General features: G+C 59.6%; 6 protein-coding genes across 6 annotated transcripts; 3 read left to right on the plus strand and 3 right to left on the minus strand.

The window, feature by feature from the left end:
• Positions 1 to 40: 40 nt before the first annotated feature.
• GPI3 (Phosphatidylinositol N-acetylglucosaminyltransferase gpi3 subunit) lies at positions 41 to 1620 on the plus strand (the record flags this gene model as incomplete). Its single annotated transcript, XM_028639710.1, has 2 exons — positions 41 to 525; positions 582 to 1620. 2 exons carry the CDS (start codon positions 41 to 43, stop codon positions 1618 to 1620), a joined length of 1524 nt encoding a protein of 507 aa, XP_028495925.1.
• Positions 1621 to 2726: 1106 nt separating this feature from the next.
• D7B24_005561 (uncharacterized protein) lies at positions 2727 to 3464 on the minus strand (the record flags this gene model as incomplete). The annotated part of the gene is made up of 3 exons (XM_028639711.1): positions 2727 to 3072; positions 3208 to 3297; positions 3397 to 3464. 3 exons carry the CDS (start codon positions 3462 to 3464, stop codon positions 2727 to 2729), a joined length of 504 nt encoding a protein of 167 aa, XP_028495926.1.
• A 1127-nt stretch (positions 3465 to 4591) lies between these two features.
• D7B24_005562 (uncharacterized protein) lies at positions 4592 to 8935 on the plus strand (the record flags this gene model as incomplete). The annotated part of the gene is made up of 2 exons (XM_028639712.1): positions 4592 to 4654; positions 5567 to 8935. 2 exons carry the CDS (start codon positions 4592 to 4594, stop codon positions 8933 to 8935), a joined length of 3432 nt encoding a protein of 1143 aa, XP_028495927.1.
• A 395-nt stretch (positions 8936 to 9330) lies between these two features.
• D7B24_005563 (uncharacterized protein) lies at positions 9331 to 10883 on the minus strand (the record flags this gene model as incomplete). The annotated part of the gene is made up of 4 exons (XM_028639713.1): positions 9331 to 10229; positions 10314 to 10417; positions 10489 to 10588; positions 10649 to 10883. 4 exons carry the CDS (start codon positions 10881 to 10883, stop codon positions 9331 to 9333), a joined length of 1338 nt encoding a protein of 445 aa, XP_028495928.1.
• Positions 10884 to 11690: 807 nt separating this feature from the next.
• LHS1 (lumenal Hsp70 protein) lies at positions 11691 to 14681 on the minus strand (the record flags this gene model as incomplete). The annotated part of the gene is made up of 1 exon (XM_028639714.1): positions 11691 to 14681. The coding sequence occupies one exon, from the start codon at positions 14679 to 14681 to the stop codon at positions 11691 to 11693; it is 2991 nt and encodes a 996-aa protein (XP_028495929.1).
• A 3721-nt stretch (positions 14682 to 18402) lies between these two features.
• Positions 18403 to 21074, plus strand: D7B24_005565 (uncharacterized protein; the record flags this gene model as incomplete). Its single annotated transcript, XM_028639715.1, has 4 exons — positions 18403 to 18665; positions 18720 to 19086; positions 19166 to 20911; positions 20979 to 21074. 4 exons carry the CDS (start codon positions 18403 to 18405, stop codon positions 21072 to 21074), a joined length of 2472 nt encoding a protein of 823 aa, XP_028495930.1.
• Between the last annotated feature and the right edge of the window lie 543 nt (positions 21075 to 21617).

The following is a 21617-nucleotide window of genomic DNA, read 5'->3' on the forward strand; positions in this document are numbered from 1 at the left end:
TGCCTCAACATCCTAGGTAGCAGGACCCTCGACCGCCACGATGCCCCGCCGTCGTACGTTCAATATCGCCATGGTGTGCGACTTCTTCTTTCCGCAGCCAGGAGGAATCGAGAGTCACATCTACCAGCTTTCCTCGAAACTCATAGACCGCGGTCACAAGGTCATCGTCATCACCCACGCTTACGAAGGCCGCACCGGCGTGCGCTACCTCACGAACGGCCTTAAGGTCTACCATGTGCCTTTCCTCGTCATCTTCCGCCAGGCCACGTTCCCCACCGTCTTCTCATTCTTCCCGATCTTCCGCAATATCGTCATTCGCGAGAGGATTGAGATCGTCCACGGCCATGCCAGCTTGAGCAGCCTCTGCCACGAGGCCATCCTCCATGGCAGGACCATGGGACTGCGGACCCTCTTCACAGATCACTCACTCTTTGGGTTTGCAGATGCCACGAGCATCCTGACGAATAAGCTTCTCAAGTTTACCCTCAGCGATGTCGACCATGTCATTTGCGTCAGCCATACCTGGTAAGTACATGTGTCCAAGGTTCTTGCTTGAGCTCACCTGGCTGACACCTCTCAAGCAAGGAGAACACTGTTCTGCGAGCGTCCCTCGACCCGCTCATGGTCTCCGTCATCCCGAATGCCGTCGTCGCCGAGAACTTCCGCCCCAAAAACTACCCCTCCAACCCGTCGGGTGTCGCCAACTTCGTCCACAACCCGCCGCCCGCCCAGCCCCTCGGCCCCAACGACACAATCACCATCGTCGTCATCTCCCGCCTCTTCTACAACAAGGGCACCGATCTGCTGACGGCGGCCATCCCACCCATCCTCTACAACAACCCGAACACGCGCTTCGTCATTGCCGGCTCGGGCCCCAAGGCCATCGACCTCGAGCAGATGATCGAGCAGAACGTGCTCCAGGACCGCGTCGAGATGCTCGGCCCCGTGCGCCACGAGGAGGTCCGCGACGTCATGGTCCGCGGCCACATCTACCTGCACCCGTCCCTGACCGAGGCCTTTGGCACCGTCATTGTCGAGGCCGCGTCGTGCGGCCTCTACGTCGTCTGCACCCAGGTCGGCGGCATCCCCGAGGTCCTGCCCTCGCACATGACCGTCTTTGCGCGCCCCGAGGAGGACGACCTCGTCGCCGCCACGGGCAAGGCCATCGCGGCGCTGCGCGCCAACAAGGTCCGCACCGAGCGCTTCCACGAGCAGGTCAAGAAGATGTACTCGTGGACCAACGTCGCCGAGCGCACCGAGCGCGTCTACCGCAGCCTCTACGAGGACGAGGACGAGGACGTCGGCGGCGGCGGGGAGCAGGCCGTGGACGACGACGAGTACGACGAGCACGACGGCGCCCCGTCGCCGCGCTACGGCGTCGCGCGCCCCGGCGAGAGGAGCTTCGCGCTGATTGACCGCCTCAAGCGGTACTATGGCTGCGGCATCTGGGCCGGCAAGCTGTTCTGCCTGTGCGTCATCATCGACTACCTCATCTACCTGTTTCTCGAGATGTGGTTCCCCCGCGAAGACATCGACATTTGCCGCGACTGGCCGCGGAAGAGCATCCCCGAGGACGACGACGAAGACGAGAGGCGGAAACACGGCAGGTGGAACAAATAGACGCCGACGGATAGACGGGTGGCTTTCTGGCATGAGACTTGTAGACGAGCATGGCGTTCCGGGTTCAGTTGGGTTACATAAGCGTCCTGCTCTCAAGAAGAGAGCATGGAAGCAGCAGCAGCGTCACAGAGTTTTTTCTTTTGGTTCATCCAGCACAGAATATAAGATATACTGCTGCTTTGACCGTGCCTCCGACTCGTCTCGGTATATACACATTCTCTAGACTTCTCGTACTGCGCGGCCTCTATCCGCAGCCGCCAGTAGAGAAGCTTCATCCCCGCAAGGATGCTCGCTACTCTGAATCCGCGCCTCAGCCTTCCAACCCCCTTTGTCTCCACACTCGCCAAGATGACTACCCCCGGGGCCATATCTCGACTCGCAGAACTGTCGTGTTTGATGCATCTAGATTTGTCGAGGTCTAAACCAATCCGGAATGGCACGGGGCGAGAGGGAAACAAACAAAGGAGGGTGGGGTAGGCATCCATACAGCATGCCGCAAGAAAACGCCAAACCAACTGTCGAATTAAGAAAAAAAGAGGGCGTCAAGCGAGAGGGAGAGAGCCGTCTAAGGAGCGCGTTTCATCGGCTCATCGTCCACGACGAGGAGATCAAGGTATCCAGGTGAAAGAACCCCTCTCTGTCTCCTTCCTATATCACCGAAAAGCAGAGAGGAGGGGCCGAAAAAGGGTCGAATAAACAGCACACCAGATGGACTGGTGTGCGGATCTTCGCAATGAGGTGGGTGGGGAAAAGGAAGAAAGTGTAGAGGGAAGGGGGTATCAGCGAAAGTCGAGCGCAGGCCAGGCTGGGGTCCGTGGCTTTATTTGATGTGGATGGTTTGACAGAAATGTTCAGTCGGGGGTTCTTCCGAACAGCAACAGGAAACAAGTCGTTCATGCCTGGCCGTTGTCGCCGTCTTTGAGGAGGAGAAGGGGGAGTCAGCTTTCTTGGTTCTGGTTCCTCTCGATTATTTCTCGGGCGGCGGATCAAGTGTCTCGAGTACAAGGGAAAAAAAAAGAAGCGGTGCCGTGTCTCAGAAGAGGCTGGAGAAACAGAGGAAGAAAGGAAACGTGTTGTGAAGCGTGAGAGGAGAGGGAGGATAGCGCTCAGTGCCGTGTGCTCTGGGAAGGGGGGCGATCGGAGAGGTCGTCCCTCCCGACGAATTCGTAATCACCTTCGCTGGCAGTGGGAGTGGGTGGCATGTTGGCCGAGGACGGGGCGGGAGGCTGGTTCTGGCGCGCCGTACCTGGTCGGGAGCGGGACCCGTCTTTGGTGGCTGTCGCGGCAGCAGAAGGGGAGGTTGTGGTCGAGGTCGAGGGTTGTTGTTGGTGAATGGGGAGAGCGCCCCGCTGGTGGGTAGAGGAGGAGCCGCGCTTCATGCGCTCTTCCATCTCGCGAATGCGGCGCTCGAGAGCCTCGAGCTCGGCGGCTTGGGACTGGACGTTTTGCTTTCTGCGAGAAGGTTTTAGCTTGGGGGCGGTCGGTGGTCGTCGTTTCGTCGCAGCGAATACGACCACGGCGTTATAGGAGGGCCCAGAGCTCGGGGCCTAGAGCTCAGAGCTCACGAGTTCCTTGGGACAGTCTTACCGCTGGTCAACCTTCTCGTCCATGTCGGCGACGCTGTTCTCGATACGGAAAATGTCCATCAGCTCCTGGGAGAAGGAGCGGGCGATGGTGCTATAGGCCTCGGTCAGCTCACGTGCTCTGGTAGCACAAAGATTCGTGGCGGAGAAAGAGGGCCATGGGGGCGGCGGAGCATCAAGGGAGCGCACTCACGACTGAGGACGACGGCCATTGGGCTGCCAGTCGCGGTCCAGCTCAGCATCGGTCAAGTTCTGGGCCATGGCTGGAGTGTAGATGTGTTGATGTAGGTAAGGCCGGGCTTAGGTGATGGTGGTCGTAATCGTAGGGCGCGGCGGTGAGGATTAGCAAGGAGACGCGGGTGTAGGTTGGCAAGGTAGGTAGGTAGGGTAGACGCAGTGTGGTGGAGGGGAGGAGAGAAGAAGACGTCAAAAGGTTTTAGGGGAGCTGTGCTCTACAGCGCTTCGGGATGTACATGTATTGTGGTGGAGGTGGTGAGTGGTACCTTAAAGGTAGGGGGCACTCTAGTGGCTGTCGTGGCTCGGGTCGGGTCGATAAAGGGGGCCCAATGGGGGGGTTTGGTTGATTGGGATTGGGGGATTTAGAGGGGGAAAAGAGACCAGGATGATCAGCACCTCAACCGTCACTTGGGAGGGGAGAGCAATCAGCTGGGCCCCTGTCACGGGCCAACAGATGCACTGAGGAGATTCATGCTACCTTGGCAAGGGGGGGGCTGCCGTCTGGATGACCTGGGGCCTTGTACATGTATGAGGATGAAAGGGAAGATGAACGTCAGGTCCATGCTTGTACGCTGTACCTGTATCTCTCCTCTCTCATGTGTCCAAGGCATATTCCCCGGAGACAGCTTCGTCAAGCTCTGGGAGGAGCTTGTCGAGTGCCGAATAGGGGCTCAATGCAGCTAGGTAACCGACCTACCTTTGGCACCAGGTAGGTACCTAAGGGACCTACAGCTTCGGGGGCAAGCAAGCCAAGGCGGCTAGTTTGGCCGCTAATCATGACACTGCTGCCCGTCCTAATGCGCGGGGCGTGCCTGGAATCGCTTCCCGCACCGTGCATCCCAGCTGCCCGAAGGTGGGGAAGACACCCCCCCGAAGGTTCGCTGTCATCTGCAACACGGGGGGGGCATGGTGCACCCTGCCGAGGGACCGGACAGCATGACATGCACTGTCAGCACTGTCTGGGCCGGATCAGTAGGCCGTCTCATAGGTGCATTGAGGTAATGCTCATGCAGATCGCTCGAAGCCCGGGAATCAGGTAGATCGTGCTTTGTCTTCGCCTGCCATTGCTGGGACGGGCGTGCGCTGCATGAACTCACAAGGCGCTGTACACAAATGGTCAATTTCCCAGGGACCGGAGGGCCACAGAAACCATGATCCCTTCCTCGTGTCTGCGACACATGATTATTGAGCACCTCGAAGACACTTTGCTTCTCGTGTGATTCTCCCACGGGACACAAGAAACACTCGATCCGCCGCGTCCACCGGGACTCGCATGACGGCATCACCCGCGAGACATCCATTTCGTGGCTGTGGCTAGGCATAGCAAGCAAGGTACCATGTACCGACCAGATAAGAGAGTCATGACATCAGCAGTACCATTCGGGTGATTTGTTGCTGATGCCTGCCTGCGAATGGCATGAACCGAGAAGAACCACAACACCGATGTTGCAACGGCGTAGTTCGAGGATATTGTGAAAAAGATGAATGGTGCAGGCCAACCACCATACTGAGCATCTACACAGCTTCAATCTTAGATGGTGTCCTCTAGTAATCAAACGAAATGGTGCTGATGACTCGCTACTGGCTCCGCCATGCAAGGTTGCCGCCTTACCTAAGCTCACCTCCCTTCGCAGGATTTTCCGCCCGCCGTACGCTCCGTCTCTCGCCTCGTGCACTGGACGAGCTGCCTTGCCTGCCTTGCCTGCCTTGCCTGCCTTGCCTGGCTTGGCTCTAGCCTCAGCCTGGCAACAAATTTCGACCCGCCTTCCAGCTCCAAGCTCTAACCACCAACCAGCAACAACATTCATCTCCATCGCCGCCGCCAGAAAATCCCATCTCTCATCTCCTCGGTCTCACGTGACCTCGAAAGGCCGACCGCGAAAAACCACATCGTCAATCATCATCCATCAATTGCGCGCCCATCCGAAACGCTCCATCAATACCCTCCCCTCCCCCCCCTCCGCGATTCCGGAAGGCGCGCAGTTAGATGCATCAATACTTCTCCCATAGCGCATAACGGCAGCCAGTACGTCTTGTCGACCACTCCGTTCCAAACCTCGTTGCCTCATCGCGTTCCTCATCCATGATGACACCTTTCTGACTTGTCTTCGCTTCGCTCTCCACAGATCGTGGCGCCCATCCACCTCCTCTCCCAGCAGCGGCGCGGCGGACTCGCCGACTGGGGCATGAATACCGCACCATACACCCCGCTCGAGTCGCTGCTCCTGTTCCAAGCCCTCCTTGTCCACGGCGTCGAGGCCGCCGCCTTTGCCCGCGTCTCGGATCTCCTCAAGGCGAACGCTCTCATCCGGCATGACGCGTCCTACGACGCCGCACGCCTCAGCCCTGATGCCCTGCGCCAGCTCTTCCTGCACCTAGTGCGGGAGGAGCTCAGGAGTGAGGCCGCCGCCGCCAATGCGAACGCCAACCCGAACCTGAACTCCGACGCCAACCCTGCACTGTCGCCGAACTCGAGGAAGCGAAAGGCCCAGAGCCCTCCTCTGCCGTCGCTCAAGGAGGTCATCGACAACTTTGGGAAGATCCCCGTGCTGGTAGAGAAGCTCTACGCCAGGTATCGGGAGCAGACGGTCAGGGCCATCAGGGAGGATGAGCGCAGAGCCGTCGCTTTGCAGCGGGAGATTCATGTTCTGGAGCAGGCCGAGCGTGAGGCAGAAAAGGCCCGGCTCGACGCGAAACGCCTGCCAGCAGCTGCGCAGGCCCAAAATGCCACGCCCGTGCCGGCGCCGTCACCAACACCAACGCCGACGCCGACGCAGACACCAACGCCCGATCTTCAACGCCCGCCTCAACCACCCAAGGGGCCCAGTCCCGTTCCCGCAACAACGCCTCATACCGCGCCATCACCAGGCCCCGTCGCGATCCAGCCAGCAGTACCAACACCGTCGCCTGTCCCTGTCCAAGCGAAGCCATCGCCCGGACCTCAACAACAACAACAACACCAGATTCCTTCCCGCAATGTGGCACCTCCGTCAGGACCCTCCCCGCCGCCGCCGCCGCCAACAGCCGTACCACAAGCGCAGACACCGTCCCTGGCACCCCAAGGCAAGGCTCAGCAGCCTTTCAAGCCAACAGGTCCCCCAAGTCAGGTCCTTCAACCGCCGATGGGAGCCAGCCAGCCGATGGGAGCCAGCCAGCCGCCGCCACGCAGCCTGCAATCGACAACACCAGTGCCCTTGCCCGCCATCTCCCCACGGCCAGATGCCGCAAAGCCAAAGACGCCTGGACCAGCAGTGGCCGTGCCTGTGCCCATTCCCCAGCCTGGGACCCCGAGCACGCTCAAATGGGAGAAGCCATACCAGCCCCCTGGACCGGCGGCGCCGCTCCAGGGACGCCCTACGCAACCACAGCCACCGGCAACCAATGCGCCGTCTACACCTGGACAGGCGCAGCCGGCTGCTGCTTGGCATCCACCACCCCAAGGACAGCAGCCTTCCAATGCACCTCAGGCGCAAGCTCAGGCTCAGGCGCAAGCTCAGGCTCAGGCGCATGTCCAAGCCCCAGCTCAGACTGTACATCACGCCAATGCCCAAGTACCACGACCACAGCAGCCGCCTTTACAGCATCAGCAGCCGGTCCTTGTTCCCCCGCCAGCTGGGGGTCAACTCGTGCCACCTGCACATCCGGCCAGCCGTGCTACCCCAAGTCTCCAACCTACTCAACCCACTGCGGCACCTCAGAGACCACCATCTACGACCCCAGTACCCTCTCCGGCTATTCCACAGGCACGCCCCGCCTCTGCTCAACCACTACAAACCCCTACGCAAGCTGCGACCGGCTACGTCCCACCTCAGAACCGGCCTATCGCTGCAGCTCCAGCTCCAGCTGCTCCAACTCCAGCTACCCAGCAGCCGCCGCTGGTGCCACCACCAGGCTGGGTGGTCCAGCCTCCACCACAACAGACGCAGCAACAGACCGGCCATACGCCGCAACTTGTGCAGCAGCAATTTAGTCCTTCGCCTACCCCATCGCACCCACAGACCCAGCCTGGTACCGCACAGAAGCGCGTTGGCTCACCTTACACCAACCAGCCTCCGAGGCCCGCCATCCCAGCTCACTTGGCCGGCCAACTGCCTGCTTCACCATCTCCGGCGCAGCGCACCCCTAGTAGTCTCGTTCCGCCCAAGACGCCGGTGGCCAGTTCCCCCTCCTTCATCATGACCGGGTCGGGCACACGATGGACGGCAAAGTCAACCCCTTCGACACCACGACCACCTGCGCAGGGCCGACCGTCTGGAGATGTCCCTAGTCCGGCCTTCGAGCCACTCAGTCCTGTTCTTGCGTCAGACAGTCTTCCAGCGCCCACGCCATCTCAGGCACCACCCTCGCAGCAAGCGACACCCAAGGCGGAACCAAAGCTGAAACCAAAGCAAGAACCGTTGCCCAAATCTGTCGAGTCGGTGCCGAAGGAGGCGAAAGAGACGAAGGAGGGCAAACCAAGACGTGGAAGGCCGTCTCGGAACGCGCAAAGGGATGCCGCACAGGAGACGCCTTCACGCATCGTCGCGCGAAGCCAGTCCGTGGCTTCTCAGGCCGATGAGCTGTCCATGGATGATCATGAGCTGGCGCCTCGTGTTAAGAACGAAGAGGCTACGCCAAGACCACCAGATGAGGCTGGTGACACGACGGCCGATGAGAGTGGCCCAAGCCGACGACACGCCGTCACACCCAGCAGCGTGTCGTCCCGTCTAGCACACAAGCGGAAACGTCAGGAATCCCCTGTAGAACTACCGCCACAACCCGCGAGCACGCCAACACACGTGCTCTGGACCCGTCAGTTTGGCAAGATCAGTAACCCTGCCCTGGATCAGATCAGCAGCCACCGTTGTGCCAACCAGTTTGCTCATGCGATTCGCGAGCGAGACGCGCCAGGCTACAAGGGCCTCATTCTGCAACCGCAGGACATAAAATCGATCCGGGCTGCCATGACCCACGGCAACAGGGCCGCAGTGGAAGCGGCCAAGAAGCTCCCGGACGGCGATCCCGGCACGCCGACGTTATGGCTCCCAATCAGCAGCGATCTGTTGCCGCCCAAGTCCATCATCAACAGCGAGCAGCTGGAGCGCGAGCTGGTCCACATGTTCTCCAACGCCATCATGTACAACCTGGATCCGTACCGCGGCCCAGGTAATTCGTTCATGAAGCGCGAGGCCTCGGTGGACGGCGAAGGCGACGCTGAGCCCTCAACCTACCGTGTCGACGAAGACGCGGTCGTCCGCGACTCGCGCATCATGTTCGTCGAGGTGGAGCGGCTCCTGGGCGATCTCAGGGCGGCCGAGAGGGATCGCAGCGGGCTGCCACCTTCGGGTAGCGGCAGCGCGCGGCCCACGAGCGTGGCCGCGACGCCTAGGGGCGAGAGCACGCCGGCGGCGCAGACGGCTGATGATGACATGGACGAATTGGCGGGCGACGAGAACACGGGCTCGACGTACAAGAGAAGGCGGATCGGCACGCGCGACGCCGGGTCTCGTGCTTAGAAACCACCTGCCCAGCTGTCGTCGGGACGATCGGTTCAGCCAGAGTAGCAGTGGTGTTCACATTGATTGTTGTCATGGAATCAGAGCGACGGGATGGATTTGGGAGGCTGGCGCACAAACGGTACGCCGTCGCGTCTTTGCTTAGAACGCACGACGGGCCCGATCATCGGGCCTGAATTGATACATTAATTTGTTTTTGTGTAGTGCTTTGGTGTACATGCCAGTGGCGAGGTCGCTTGTCGAAGGACGAACTCGCCCAATGACTACGACAGGAAGTTCGTTTCACGGAAGCGGAAGCGAAAGCGGTAAACAATGCGTCTCATTTAGTACTGACGGGCTACAGCCCTCCCTCGTCATCGAGACAGAGACGACGCCAGACAGCACTGTCCCCCAATCTACTGCCCCCATCCCTTCAGCTCGCCCGTGTCAAGTGGGTTCCCCTGGCAGCTCCGATCAAACGAGCAGACCTCGAGCTCCTTGTCGGCAAAGCCAACCCTCCCCTCCTGAATGTCAAAGGCGACAAACATGCTCTTGAGCGCCACGTCCCCAAAGATGGCATCCGGCTTGTCCTCGACCCCCTCCAGCATGAGCTCAACGTCCTGGATACCCCCAAAGCACGTGTCCGGGTCGTCCTGGCTCGCAGGCGCGTACCGCACATACGCCCCCGGCACGCGCCCGCGGTAGCCGTCGTCTTCGCCGTCACCGTCGCCGACCCAAAACTCGAAATCGGGCGCCTCGTCGGCGCAGGGGAACACCCAGGCGCCGCCGTACTCGTCGGCCTTGTGCGCCGCCGGCAGGGCCGAGTAGTAGACCTCGACGACGTTACGCGGCAGCATGAGCAGCGTCGTGCCCGTGTCGGCCGTCGCGACAAAGGGCCGCTGGACCCAGACGTCGGGCGCCATGGCGCCGAGCCGGAACCGGCTCACGCCAAAGTCCCAGTGGCCCGAGTCGGGCACGGGCGCCGCCCAGCGCACGTCGGCCGACGTGTAGAGGCGCGTCGGCAGCGCGCCAAAGGTGTACTGCCCCGCCGACGAGTTGGCGCGCAGGTCGACGCCGATGAAGCGCTGGTCCGGCGCCAGGTGCAGCGAGAGCGTCTCGATGATGGTGGGCGTCGGCGGCCGCGTCGTCGCCTCGAGCGCCTTGGAGATGCCCATGAGGCCCGTCGTCACGCTGTCGGCGCGCAGCCGGTCCGACATGTACGTTGCTGCGCCGATGGATGTGTTGGGGACGATGAGCGTCGGCGAGAGCTCGAGTGTGTCGAGCCAGACGCTGCCCCAGGCGAAGTCGCCGTCGGCTGGAGGTTGGGGTTTGTTGATCAGCAAGGTTGGCCAAGACTCTTGCTGCGACTACCTACATCAGGGGCCAGCGGGCGACTCACCATAGTGGATGCGGAACTCGCTGTCCTCAATCTCGATGGCTGTCTCGGATTTTTCAGGGTGGTAGGCTATCGAGTTGCCCGAGGTGTCGCCAGCCTTGATCCAACTGGACCATGTGAGTGTTAGCAAGACGCATGGACTTGCGTGTTCGGGCGATGGACTTGCGTGTTGGGAGACCCCGTGTCGAGAATCAGGTTGATGGGCTCCCGGGCGCTGCCCACTTTGAGCTCGGAGACGAAGAAAATGTCCAAGATGGATTCGGCCTCGAGTGTAGCGGCTACACATGTCAACACCAACAACCACTTTGCATACTCTCTGGCAAACTCGACAGACTTACGGTCCTCGCTCCACTTCACATACTTCCGCAGCGACTGCGGCACCTCCTTGCTCCATCGCGCATAGGTAGCAGCAAAGGCCGTCGCACCCCAGGCCTCTTTATGCAGGCCGGTTCTGTCGGTCACAGGGATCCGGGCCTCGATCCCCCGGTCCTCCAGCGTCGGCAGCCCAGCCGCGGCCTGCATGAGGCAAGAGGCCACAGAGGCCGTCGCAAGGGCCACTCTGAAAGAACTCATAGTGGCGGTGACACGTAAGTAGCCTGGCTTCCCTGGCAGAGAGAAGAGATGAGATGGATGATGATCGGCTTGCTCGATTCGTTCGAGACTGCATAACCGATCCCGTCCGCTCGTCCCGTTATATATATGTATACCCCTGACCAGCCCCCTCTGCCTATATGCTGGCCCTCCGGAGCGGCAGAAAGACTGGAGAGACGAGCCCAGGAGGCTGCAATTCGGCGATGGTCCGTTTGCTGCGATTGCCTTCACTCCCCTCGCCTGTACGCTGCCAGCTCGCTGTGCTTGCCTCGTGGTGCGACTTGCCTCCCGAGAGAAAGCGGCCGTGTCGGACCTCGTGCGCGCTGCCCTTGCCGGCTCGTGTTCCCGTGGCCGATGCGTCCACCCGCCGTGATGGGGCAGCAAGTGGCAGACAGATTGCTGGCAGGCGGCCACGAGGCCTCGAAAGAACGTCATCAGCCCAGTCAGGCGGCACCGAAGAACCCCCGTGCTGCTGCTGGATCGTGAGTCGGGAGCAATTAAGGGGGAGGGCAAGGCGCAGCTTCGTCGTCTCAGTGACAGATACACTAGCACATACGCCCGTGGCCTGCCAAGTCCAACGTCACGCGGGACTTGAACACAAACAGAGACGGGGACAGTCAGCCACAAGGACCGAACCAAGCACAGGTATTCTTCGCATGTGCTGGGACGACACAAACAAGTAGCAACACGTAGCACTAGGGGAGAGTAAGTGAGAGAGGGCATCGTGAACGTGTTTCTTCGTCTATCATGGGAACAATTGTGGAATGGAAACAAAAAGTGGTCAACTGTCTACAGCTCGTCACGCTCTCGTGCGGGCTCCTGCGACTCCTGCAGCTTCCTCAGAATCTCCTGAATCTCCTCCTCGGTAGGCGCCTTGCCGTCCTCGCCCAGGTTGATGTGGATCGGCTCAGGCCCATCTGAGGCGTCGCCAGTGGCCGCCGTGGCCGTCTTGGTCTTCTTCGTCTTCTTGTTGCTGTTGCTCGCCTTCTTGTTCTTCTTCTCGAAGCTCTTGACGCCCTTCATGGCTAGGTCGACACCCGCCTTGTCGAGCTTCTCACGGCGTGACTTGAGGTCCTTGGCGAGAAGCACCGGGTCCGCCGTTGGGGGCAGGGCTGCCTGCTTGGCCTCCATCTCGGTGATCCACGATGAAATGTCCTCGTGGAGCTTGTCAATGACGTCGACATCCTCCATCTTGTACAGAGGGGGGATCGGCCCGTCTTCCTTGATGACGTCCTCCATGTCCCTGGGCTTCTCCGTCGCGGTATCATCCTCAACTCCGTCGCTGTCAGTGCTGGACGAAGAGGCAGGCTCCTCAGTGGCAGTGCTCGTATCAGAGCTGGCAGCCTGAGCCGCCGCGTGGAACTCTTCGTACGACTTGATCTGATCCTTGATCTTGTCAACAAAGACGGTGGACTGGTCCAGCGCATCCTTGAGGGCCTTCACAAGCTCGGGTCGCGTCTCGGTCTCTTCCACCCTCTTCTGCACGCGCGACACAATATCGTTGAGCTCCTTGTACTTGGCCTTGAACTCGTCCTTGGACGCGTCAGCACCTTCGCCGTAGAGCCAGTCGCTGGCCTCGCTGGACTTTGTCTCCAGCGTTGTGCGCTCCTCTTCAGTCGAGGCAGCCACGAAGGACTCGCTGTCAAGCAAGTCGCGGACCTTGTACGTGAAACCCTCGAGGCGGTTCAGGGCTTCCTCCCTCTGACGGCGAGCCTTATCAGAAGCCTCAAACGCTTGGAGTCTGTCCTTGGACTTCTTGAGGTCCTCCTTCGAGAGCGAGGGCGAACCAGTATCCTCGAGAGCAAACTTGACGGGGATGGACACAATCTGCTTCTTCTTGGGCTCATCCTTGGCCTCGGCAGCGCTAGCTTCGGCGCCAGCGGCAGTCCCCGTTGACGTGGTCTTGCTCTTGGACGATTCAGTCGATGTGGTGGAAGACTCGGTAGAAGACGTATCGGCCGCTGAGTCGACATCCTCAGCTTCGCCGTCAGCCAGAGGCTTCTGATCCTTCTTGCCAAACCCAAATAGGTTCTTGACGCCGTCCATCAGGCTCTCAGAGACCTCAGCCTCGCACTCAACGGCCGCCTTCACAACCTTGACCTCGCCATTCTCGCCGCTCAGCTTGACGCCGACTTTGAACTGAATGCCGCTGTCTTCGCAGCCGTACTTCTCCTTCAGGGCAGCGACAGTCTCAGTCAGGTTCTGCGTCTTGAGGGTGCTGACATCACGCTCCGCACCGGCGATTTGCTGGTAGAATGAGACATCAAAATCCTCGAGGTTGGTGAAGGTGACCTCCTTCGGCGCGGCGCCCATGGGCGAGACAGCCGACCAAAGACGCTGGTGTTGCTCCTTCTGCTTGGGGTTGGTCCACTTAATGCCAGAGGGGTACATGGCACCTTCGTTCAGGCGGATCTCCTTGACCCTGAAACTAGGGCTCAGCTCAGCGGCGCGGAAACCAGCGCCAAAGACGGCCGATTCGTCAGAGTTAACATTGGAACGAATCTTGTCCGCGGAGCCGACAGATTCTTCAAGCTGCTTCTGGACAAAGGGGGTGCGAGAGGCACCGCCGTGAAGAATGACCGAATCAAGGTCAGTGAGCTCGAGCTGGGCGGCCTTCAAAGCGTCTTGGATGACGGTACCGACTCGCACAGCGTAGGCCTCAGCCAGCTTCTCAAAGTCAGTCCTCTCGATCTTGTACTTGAAATCGACGTCCTCGTAGAGACCCTCGAAGTTGGCCTGCGAGTTTGAGTTGGCGCTGAGAATGTGGCGAAGACGCTCAGCCTCCTTGGTGAGCTTGTTAATGGCACGGCCGTGAGACTTGACAGCCTCGGTCTGCACAGAGATCTTCTGAGCTCCCTTCGACTCAACAAACTGGGAGATCATGTCGTCGACGATGAGGGAGTTGAGAGCATCACCGCCGAGGGTGCGGTCCCAGCCAGCGCCGAGAACGGCGACCTCCTGGACGGTCTTGTTGAACTTGCCGACGTCCTTGACAGTACGGCTCTGGAACCTCAAGACTGAGGCCTTGGTGGAGCCGGCACCCATGTCGAACACCATGTGGTACTCGGGCTTCTCGCCATTGTTCACGTTAGGGAACTGGCGAGTGGTGGCGTAGTTCAGGCCGACAGCCATGCCGTCGCTGATGAGGCTCAAGATCTTGAGGCCGGCCAGGTCGGCGGCGAGCTCAACAGCGCGCTTCTCCTCAAGGCTGAAGAAGGGGGGAACTGTGACCACGATGGAGCGAACAGATGTGTCGGGGCCGGCTGTGGCCTCGGCGTTCTTCTGGATGCTCTGGAGTTCCATGGCCAAAAGCTCCTCGACCATCCAGGCCTCCTCCTCGGCGGAGAAAGCCTTGCTCTTGAAGGCAGCCGTGCCACGGATCTTGTTCTCTTCAATCTGCAGGCCCGGGTGGCGGGCGGCATATTCTTGAACGATCGAGTCGCCGATGGGCAGGCCAAGAAGGGTCTTGAGGTTGGGATAGACGTCGGCGGGGAATCGGGCAGACAGGGCCATGGCATCGGAGCCATAAAGTCGCTCGGGGAAAACGCCAGCCTTGGGGCCGCCTTGAGGGGGCTTGAACGTAACAGCCGAGATTTCTTTCCTGCGCGAGTCCTTTGTGAGAACAATCTCGAGGGGGATGCCTGGCTTCACCAGAGCTGCCTTGATGTACTCGGTTCCCAGGTCGACGCCGAGGACGGCCGAGACGGCAAAGACTTGTGAGGTGAAGAAGAAGATACTACCCAAGACCAACGTCAAGGGGGAGAACCGAAGGGAAGCCATGGTGGCGGTGTGGGTTTGCGCAGATGTGCGCAAGTCGAAGGACGAAATGCAAGAGGGTATCGCGGGATCAAGAAAATGAGATGATGAGATGCGCACGCCGCTTGAAAGAACAGAGTGCTGAGCGCTGATTGAACAGCAACGCAGAGAGGAGGAAAGGGCGGAAGGGAAAAAGCCCTGAAGATAAAGACAGCAGCCAAGACGACGTATGGTGCAATGTCGTGGAAACGTCGTCTAAAAATGACCTAAGAATTGAATCGTGGCCCCTCAATTGGCACGAAGCTTACCTGGCCAAATGGGAAAGGCAAAGAGGACAAGTTGCACGTCACGGAGCAAGCTCAAGTCGCGATAACGATAAGCCTTGGCCACTGCCGCTGCAAGGCTGACATGGGAGGCTCCGGTAATTGGTCATTTGTGCCACTGCCAAGTCAAGGGGCCAGCTGTAAATCGGTTTTACGTTAATCCGATGCACCAACCAGTTCACGTATGTGTCATCATCTCTTTGTACCTGGCCACGAGCTTTTGGTGGATGCATTGCACATCTCTCGCAGCACTGCAATTCGAACCGCTGTACACCGCAATACCAGGCAATACCACACACGATCTCTTGCCGTACTCCATGTTACTATGAAACCCCTCACAGCTTTTCAGCATGTATCAACATCTCTCTACTCTGCTTGCAGAGTTCAATCTTCAGTGTCGCTTTACGACTTCACCACACCACTTCGTTGCCACCATGTCGTTTCATCCATCACATCTCACCCGTCTTCTCCTCTAGGCTTCCAGAACCGATGACCAAAGGAAATCTCCGAGTGGTGTGCCCCTTGGGCACCAAGCACCACCCTAACCGCCTTGTTTTGACAGCTGCTGACGCCAGCTTTGTCGAGCTGCCGTGTTGGGCCCACGCCCCATTTACCGTCCCCCCCCCCCCTTTCCTGGTCCATCACCTGCCTCGAGCATCGATTCGATACTCGGCAAATGTGGGCCTGTCGCAGCCTCCTGTCATCGGTACTGCTCGTCATCTCCCTGTCTGCTCAGAGTCGTGGGAATACGGCCTCTGTAGTAGCGACATTTGTCTCCAGCCATTCCCCTGTGCTGGAACCCACAGTAGGCGGCGATGTCGGCGGAGGCCCCGTAGTGGAACGGGCAGTCCTCCGTCTTCTCTCTCATGGTGCCGTTCCACGATGCAAACACGAAGGTGGACAGGTAATGCGAGCAGGACGCTGGCAATAATGACAGCCAATGTTTGTGCATCGGGCATATCGGATCTTGTGTGGATCTTCTGGAAACTCTCGCTTGTTCTCTCGGCCGACCTACGGATTGTGACGACGCGCGCAAGCGAAGACGGAAGAGCCGAATTGGCAGTTGGCACTGCCGTGGAACACGTCCAGAAAACAGACCAGTCCTGGGCGCCACCTCAGCTGCGGAATGCTGGTTTCCTACAGCCGGGGGCTTGGACACCTTCCTGACGTGAGGCTAGTTGTGTCTCAAGCGACGATCATGTCTCGACCAAAAAAGTGACACATCGTCTCCGCCCAAACGACCGAATCTTGAATACTCCTCTCGGCCGACTTGTCGGCTGTTCCTTCTCCGCAATCTCTGTTTGGTTATAGATCCTTTAGTCTCCGGCCTATGATCCGCAACTCTTGGTAGTTCCAAATAAATTGCGGTGGTCAAGGCCGACATGGAGAAAGATTACTTTTGCAGGACCCTGCGACTAGGTCTGCTTGGGCAAACACGCCCGAGATGAGCAGGGGCACGGCATGAGATGGTTGTACGGCAAGCCATTGATTGACAGGATCCTGCGTTGGCTTCCAAACTCGACCTGCCTGCCGAGGCCGTCAGAGATGACGTGATGTGCCCGGAAATCTCCTAGCTTCGCTGCTTCAAAATCCGCCACCATACGAAACGAAGCTCTCGAAAAGGCAACGGCGTCTCTCCCTCTCATCGAACCAGCATGAAGCAAGGAACGCATCTCGCGCTAGGCTGTCATCGTCCGATAAATCGCGTGGCGTTCAGGTTGCCTATTGTTCCTGAGACTTTTTAGGGAAGATGGACGGACATCTTCGGAAGGCTGGCACCCTGTGGCTTCTGGATTTGCTCAGGCATAGTGACTCTCGGCGCAGCCCCGCTGCTAAGCGACGTTGACTAGGGCCGATCATTCAGACTCTTCCTTCTCCAAGCCGGACCTGGGGAATTTGGGGACTTTGGAAGGGTGGATGGGGGTGCGCGAGGAGCATCAGGAGGAAAAGACTCTCTTGGAGGCAGACTGCCCCTCTTTCCGTTATTCCCCCCTCCCCCGACAGCAAACGACGACAGGCGCGCGACCAGCCGGGCAGGCGGGCTGCCGGCTGGTGAGGACCCGGTTCATTCCCTGTTTCTAGTGCCTAGGTGGTCGCGGGGGGCTTGTTAACGAGGCTTGGAGGCGCACACATGTATGTAGATTGCCTTGGAGAAGGCCGCCGTCACGTCAACTGAACGGCAGCATACGGTCTGGCCAGTTCCACCGGTTGGAGCCGCGACCGGGGGCCAGGGGTGGCAGTGCAGCCTCGATGTCAGGTCCTGGCCGTCCCATCTCGGACGTGCCATCCAACATGGCGCAAGCGGCACCTGTGTTTTTTTCTGCCCGATATTCCCGTGTAGCAACTTGTCCTCACCGACCACACACAGCACACCTCCAGGGAAGAGGGGATGTCGAACGAGGAACCTCACTACCGTCCGCAAGAGCGTGGTGACGGAAGAAAATAGGGGGGGGGGGGGTGGTGTGCGTGAAGCAACGCTAACCATCGAGCCATCATAACCCCGGCGCAGAGCTGACCACTCCGTCGTCGAGCTACGTTCTCTTGCCCTGGCTGGCGCCATCTTGTTGCATATCCTGGGATTGGTACTTCTGTACCTCGTCTCCGATTGTTTCCTCGTCAAGGCAACTTAGAACCAACTGTGTCGCGACGACAGAAGGAGCTTGGATCATCCGCCTCCTCGTGCTCGACCGAGGAAGCTTCTCCCTTTGTTCAGTCATCTCATCTGTCCATCCCGTCTTTTTTTCTCCCAAGCTCCTTTGTCCTGGGACCTCTTCTCTCGCCACATACATCATCTCGCTCCCCCTTGCTAACCAGGACGGACACCAAATTTCCAAAACCTGCAAATCACACACTCATCGCCCCGCGCGTCGCATCGGACCCCCACGACCGACCTCGACAATACCGGCGAACACGCACTGCGCACGCTCGCATTTCTCTATCTTTTTCCGGGCGAACGCAGCAGCTACAATTTCCTGTCTGTCCAGGCTCAGTAGGTGGTGCACAGTCAGTCGATAGCTACGAATGACTCGATTTGCTCCTCCTCCTGCAACCCACAGGTTCCCCAGAGATTTGGGCTCCGAGGTGCCACACCCCCAACCACTACTTCGGATCGTCGCGCCCAGCGAATGACTCGCCCGTTTTGTATCCTGGACCCCAATGATCAAGCTCGACGTCGCAGCTCATCAAACGCTACCAGCAACAGCCTTCTTCATTGAGGGAAAAGGAGGGGACGAGGGGGGGGGAAGCCGTACCGTGTAACTCGCACCCCGCCAGGCCCCGTCGCCCAGCCTGAGGCGCTCGCTGCCCATCTCGCGTGCGCAATCCTACGGGGCCTCCAGACTGCTACACTGCAGTCGCAAACCTTTAGATCACGGCTGCCCAGCCGTCAAAGGGCTCCAGGCATGTCTGCATATGTAACCGACATGACGACGCCGTCGGCAAACCACGCGCCCGACGACAGCACGCCTGGTCTGGCTCCCCATGCCGCCGCCGTTGCGCCGATGGGGCTCTCGCCGAATAGCAGCGCCTACGATGCACAAGGGCTGCCCATGCACTCGCCGGTGCCACACTCGGCGGCCCATGCGACGGCCTCAACGCCGACATCCACGAACCCTTCGGCCGCCCGCAGCGTCAAACGACCGCGACCCGTCAAGTCGTGCACCGAGTGTCGCAAGCGCAAGCTCAAGTGCGATCGAAATCTGCCGTGCGCACAATGCCAGAAATCGCATCGAAACTGCAGGTACTCTGCAGAACACGACTCGTCTGCCCTCTCCGACGCCTCCGACGCTGAGCCAAGCGACGCGCAACGGCCGGCGAAGCGCAACTGTGCTCCCGTGGGGGGTCAAGGAAACAACGCCGGGAGCGCCAACCTGGGCCCTCCCTTTTCGTCAGCGCGCAACGGGGATATCAATGGCGCGTCGCCTCTGCAGGAGCTGGCCTCTAGAGTCGATCGCCTGGAAAACCATGTGCTGATCAAGAGTCCCTCGGCCGCCGAGATGCCCCGCCTGCCGCTCTCGCCGGCAACGATACGAGGGCTGACCGTGAAGCAAGGAGCTCTCCAGACGCGGTTCTTCGGCCAGAGCAGTGTGCGCGTCCTCATGAACCTGGTAAGAGATCATACCGTGCCGAACCTTGTCGCGTGGTCCACCGCTGGCCTGTTGGAGTCGCACTGACCTTCGCCCACAGTTTGACGAGGCCAAGGAGTTCTTGGCCAACCACGCTGACTCGGCCGAGTTTCGCGATCTCATGTCAGCCCTGTCCCGACTGCACAAGCTGATCCTCGACTCGTACAAGGAGTCGCTCACGCCCATGACGGTGTACGTCGAGTCGACGACGCCGGTGCGGGGTCGAATGCAACACGTCCTCCCCAAGCGCGAAGTCTGCGACAAGCTGCTCGGGTCGTACATACACACGACGGAGACGATCTACAGGATCATACACATGCCCACTTTCATGGCCCAGTACGAGATGTACTGGGACGGAAAACTGCAGGGCGACACATTTCTGCCCCAGCTTCTGGCCATCTGCGCCACGGGTTCGCGGTTCGAGGCCAAGTCAAAGGGCCTGCGCAAGAGCATTGGCACCGAGTTCGACGGCGTTCACATCCCGACGGCCTGCGAGCTGGTCAAGTCCTGGCTCCACAGCTTAAAGGGCAAACAACTGATTGACTTTACGACGCTGCAGACGGAGATGCTTCTCCTGCAAGCCATGCGCATGACGGCGGCGAGGCCACAGGTCTTGTGGACGCAATTGGGCGCCATTCTCCGCATGGCCATGACGATGGGGATGCACCGGGATCCTTCCGAATTCGAACCCCAAATCCCCGTCTTCTCGGCCGAGATGCGGAGGAGAATGTGGTTCTCCATCCTTGAACTCGACCTGCACGTCTCACTCGTCTGCAGCCTGCCCTGCTCGATCCGGGAAGGCGACTTCACCTGCAAGCCGCCCAGCAATCTCAACGACAAGGAGCTCTTCCCCGAGATGGTTGAGCTGCCCCCGAGCCGACCGATCGACAATGGCACAGACAACCAGATTCAATGCTACGCGGCCATGACGGTCGGCATCCGCCTCAAAGTGGTGCACATGCTCAACCGCATCGACTCGATCCGCGACTACAACGAGGTGCTCGAGCTCGGGGCCAAGCTCGAGCTGATCTCGGAGGACATTGGCTATCTTTTCCCGCGGAACAATTCGCTGAGCGACAGCGAGCAAAGCAAGATGTGGCGATGCCGGGTCATTCTCGACATGCACATCCGACGGCCACTGCTGGCGCTGTACCGCCCCTTTGCGTTGGGCTCGGTGGATGCGCCGGCGCAGATCACGCGGGCCTACCTCTCGTCGTCCATGGTGATCCTACAGTACCTCGACGAGCTCGACCCGATGCTGGCGCACTACCAGAGCGTCAGTGACATGTACCACCTTGTGCTCAAGCGGGATATGCTGCAGGCGTCGCTGAGCTTGTGCTATTACATCCGTGCCGGCCTCCAGTCGAACGCGGGCCCGTACAGCAACCTCAAGCTGGCGGCGCTGTCCCCGGAGCCGTTCGACGATGCGCGGTCGTACCGGGCCGAAACGCCAGCGCTTTGGTCACCGGTGCGCCTCATCAAGACAGTCGACAAGTCGATGGACCTGCTGATGCGCAACGTCGGTGGCGGCGACGTCAAGGATATCGTCGCCCTGTCGGTCGTCCTCGCATCGGTACAGACGACGGCACACGAGCAGAAGCTGCACGAGATCCGGCGCATGCTGACCGTCGTGCTCGAGACGTGTATGCGCGCCACCAACACAAACCCCGAGCTCGTCCATTCCCCGCTGCCTCACCCTCCGCCGCCGCTGTCGATTAACAACAGCCACCCCTATCTCCAGGCACAGGTGCCGGGCCAGCAGCCTCCACACTACATGCTGCACCCCAACGGCATGGCGGCGGCGCCGGTAAGTGGAAACCGGGGGTGGAAGCTCTGGCAGGGGTGGAACTGGGCTGATGATGACTGGACGGCAGACGCAGGATGAGGAGAGCATGATTTGGGACCTCGAGGGCCTCGACCCGAGCTGGGATCTGTACTGGGGCCAGATCATGCCGCTGTGGTCGTCATGAAGCGCCGTGGTTTGTCGTCAAGGCGGTCGTTTTCCTCCGTTGCGTTTGATACGAACGTTGAGGCATTGTTTGTTGGAGATGGTCGGATTTCTTTTTTTTTTTTCACATGCACCATGGGATTGGTGCAGGATGAAGAGAGCCAGACAGAGGGACAGAAGGGGCGATTTTGCATGGCCGGATGATTGGCGCACAATATAGAATCCAACCCAGCACACGCAGGATATCTTTTGGAGGGGCGAGGGAGGCAGGCACGATACCAACTTCCTTTTTTTCTTCTTTTTTGATTCGATTCATGTTGACTGTTTTTGCAACTACTTTTTTGCTTCTATGTCAATGGACTTTTTTTTGGGTGAGCGACAGGGCTCAACTTTTGTACATGTGACGCAGTCGTCAAGGGCACAAGATTCTCGGGGCAGAGGCGGAAGAGTCGGGCGAGCGATTGCTTTAGTTTAGATGGCCACCAAGAGCCGATGATTCAGAGTCGCGTTATCCGTTAGGGCAGCAGCAAAAGGAGGAGCTACTCGGCTTGCAACATCAGTATTC

This window comes from Verticillium nonalfalfae, assembly GCF_003724135.2.
Source record: "Verticillium nonalfalfae strain VnAa140/NRRL 66861 chromosome Unknown scaffold_35, whole genome shotgun sequence".
Lineage (NCBI taxonomy): Eukaryota > Fungi > Ascomycota > Sordariomycetes > Glomerellales > Plectosphaerellaceae > Verticillium > Verticillium nonalfalfae.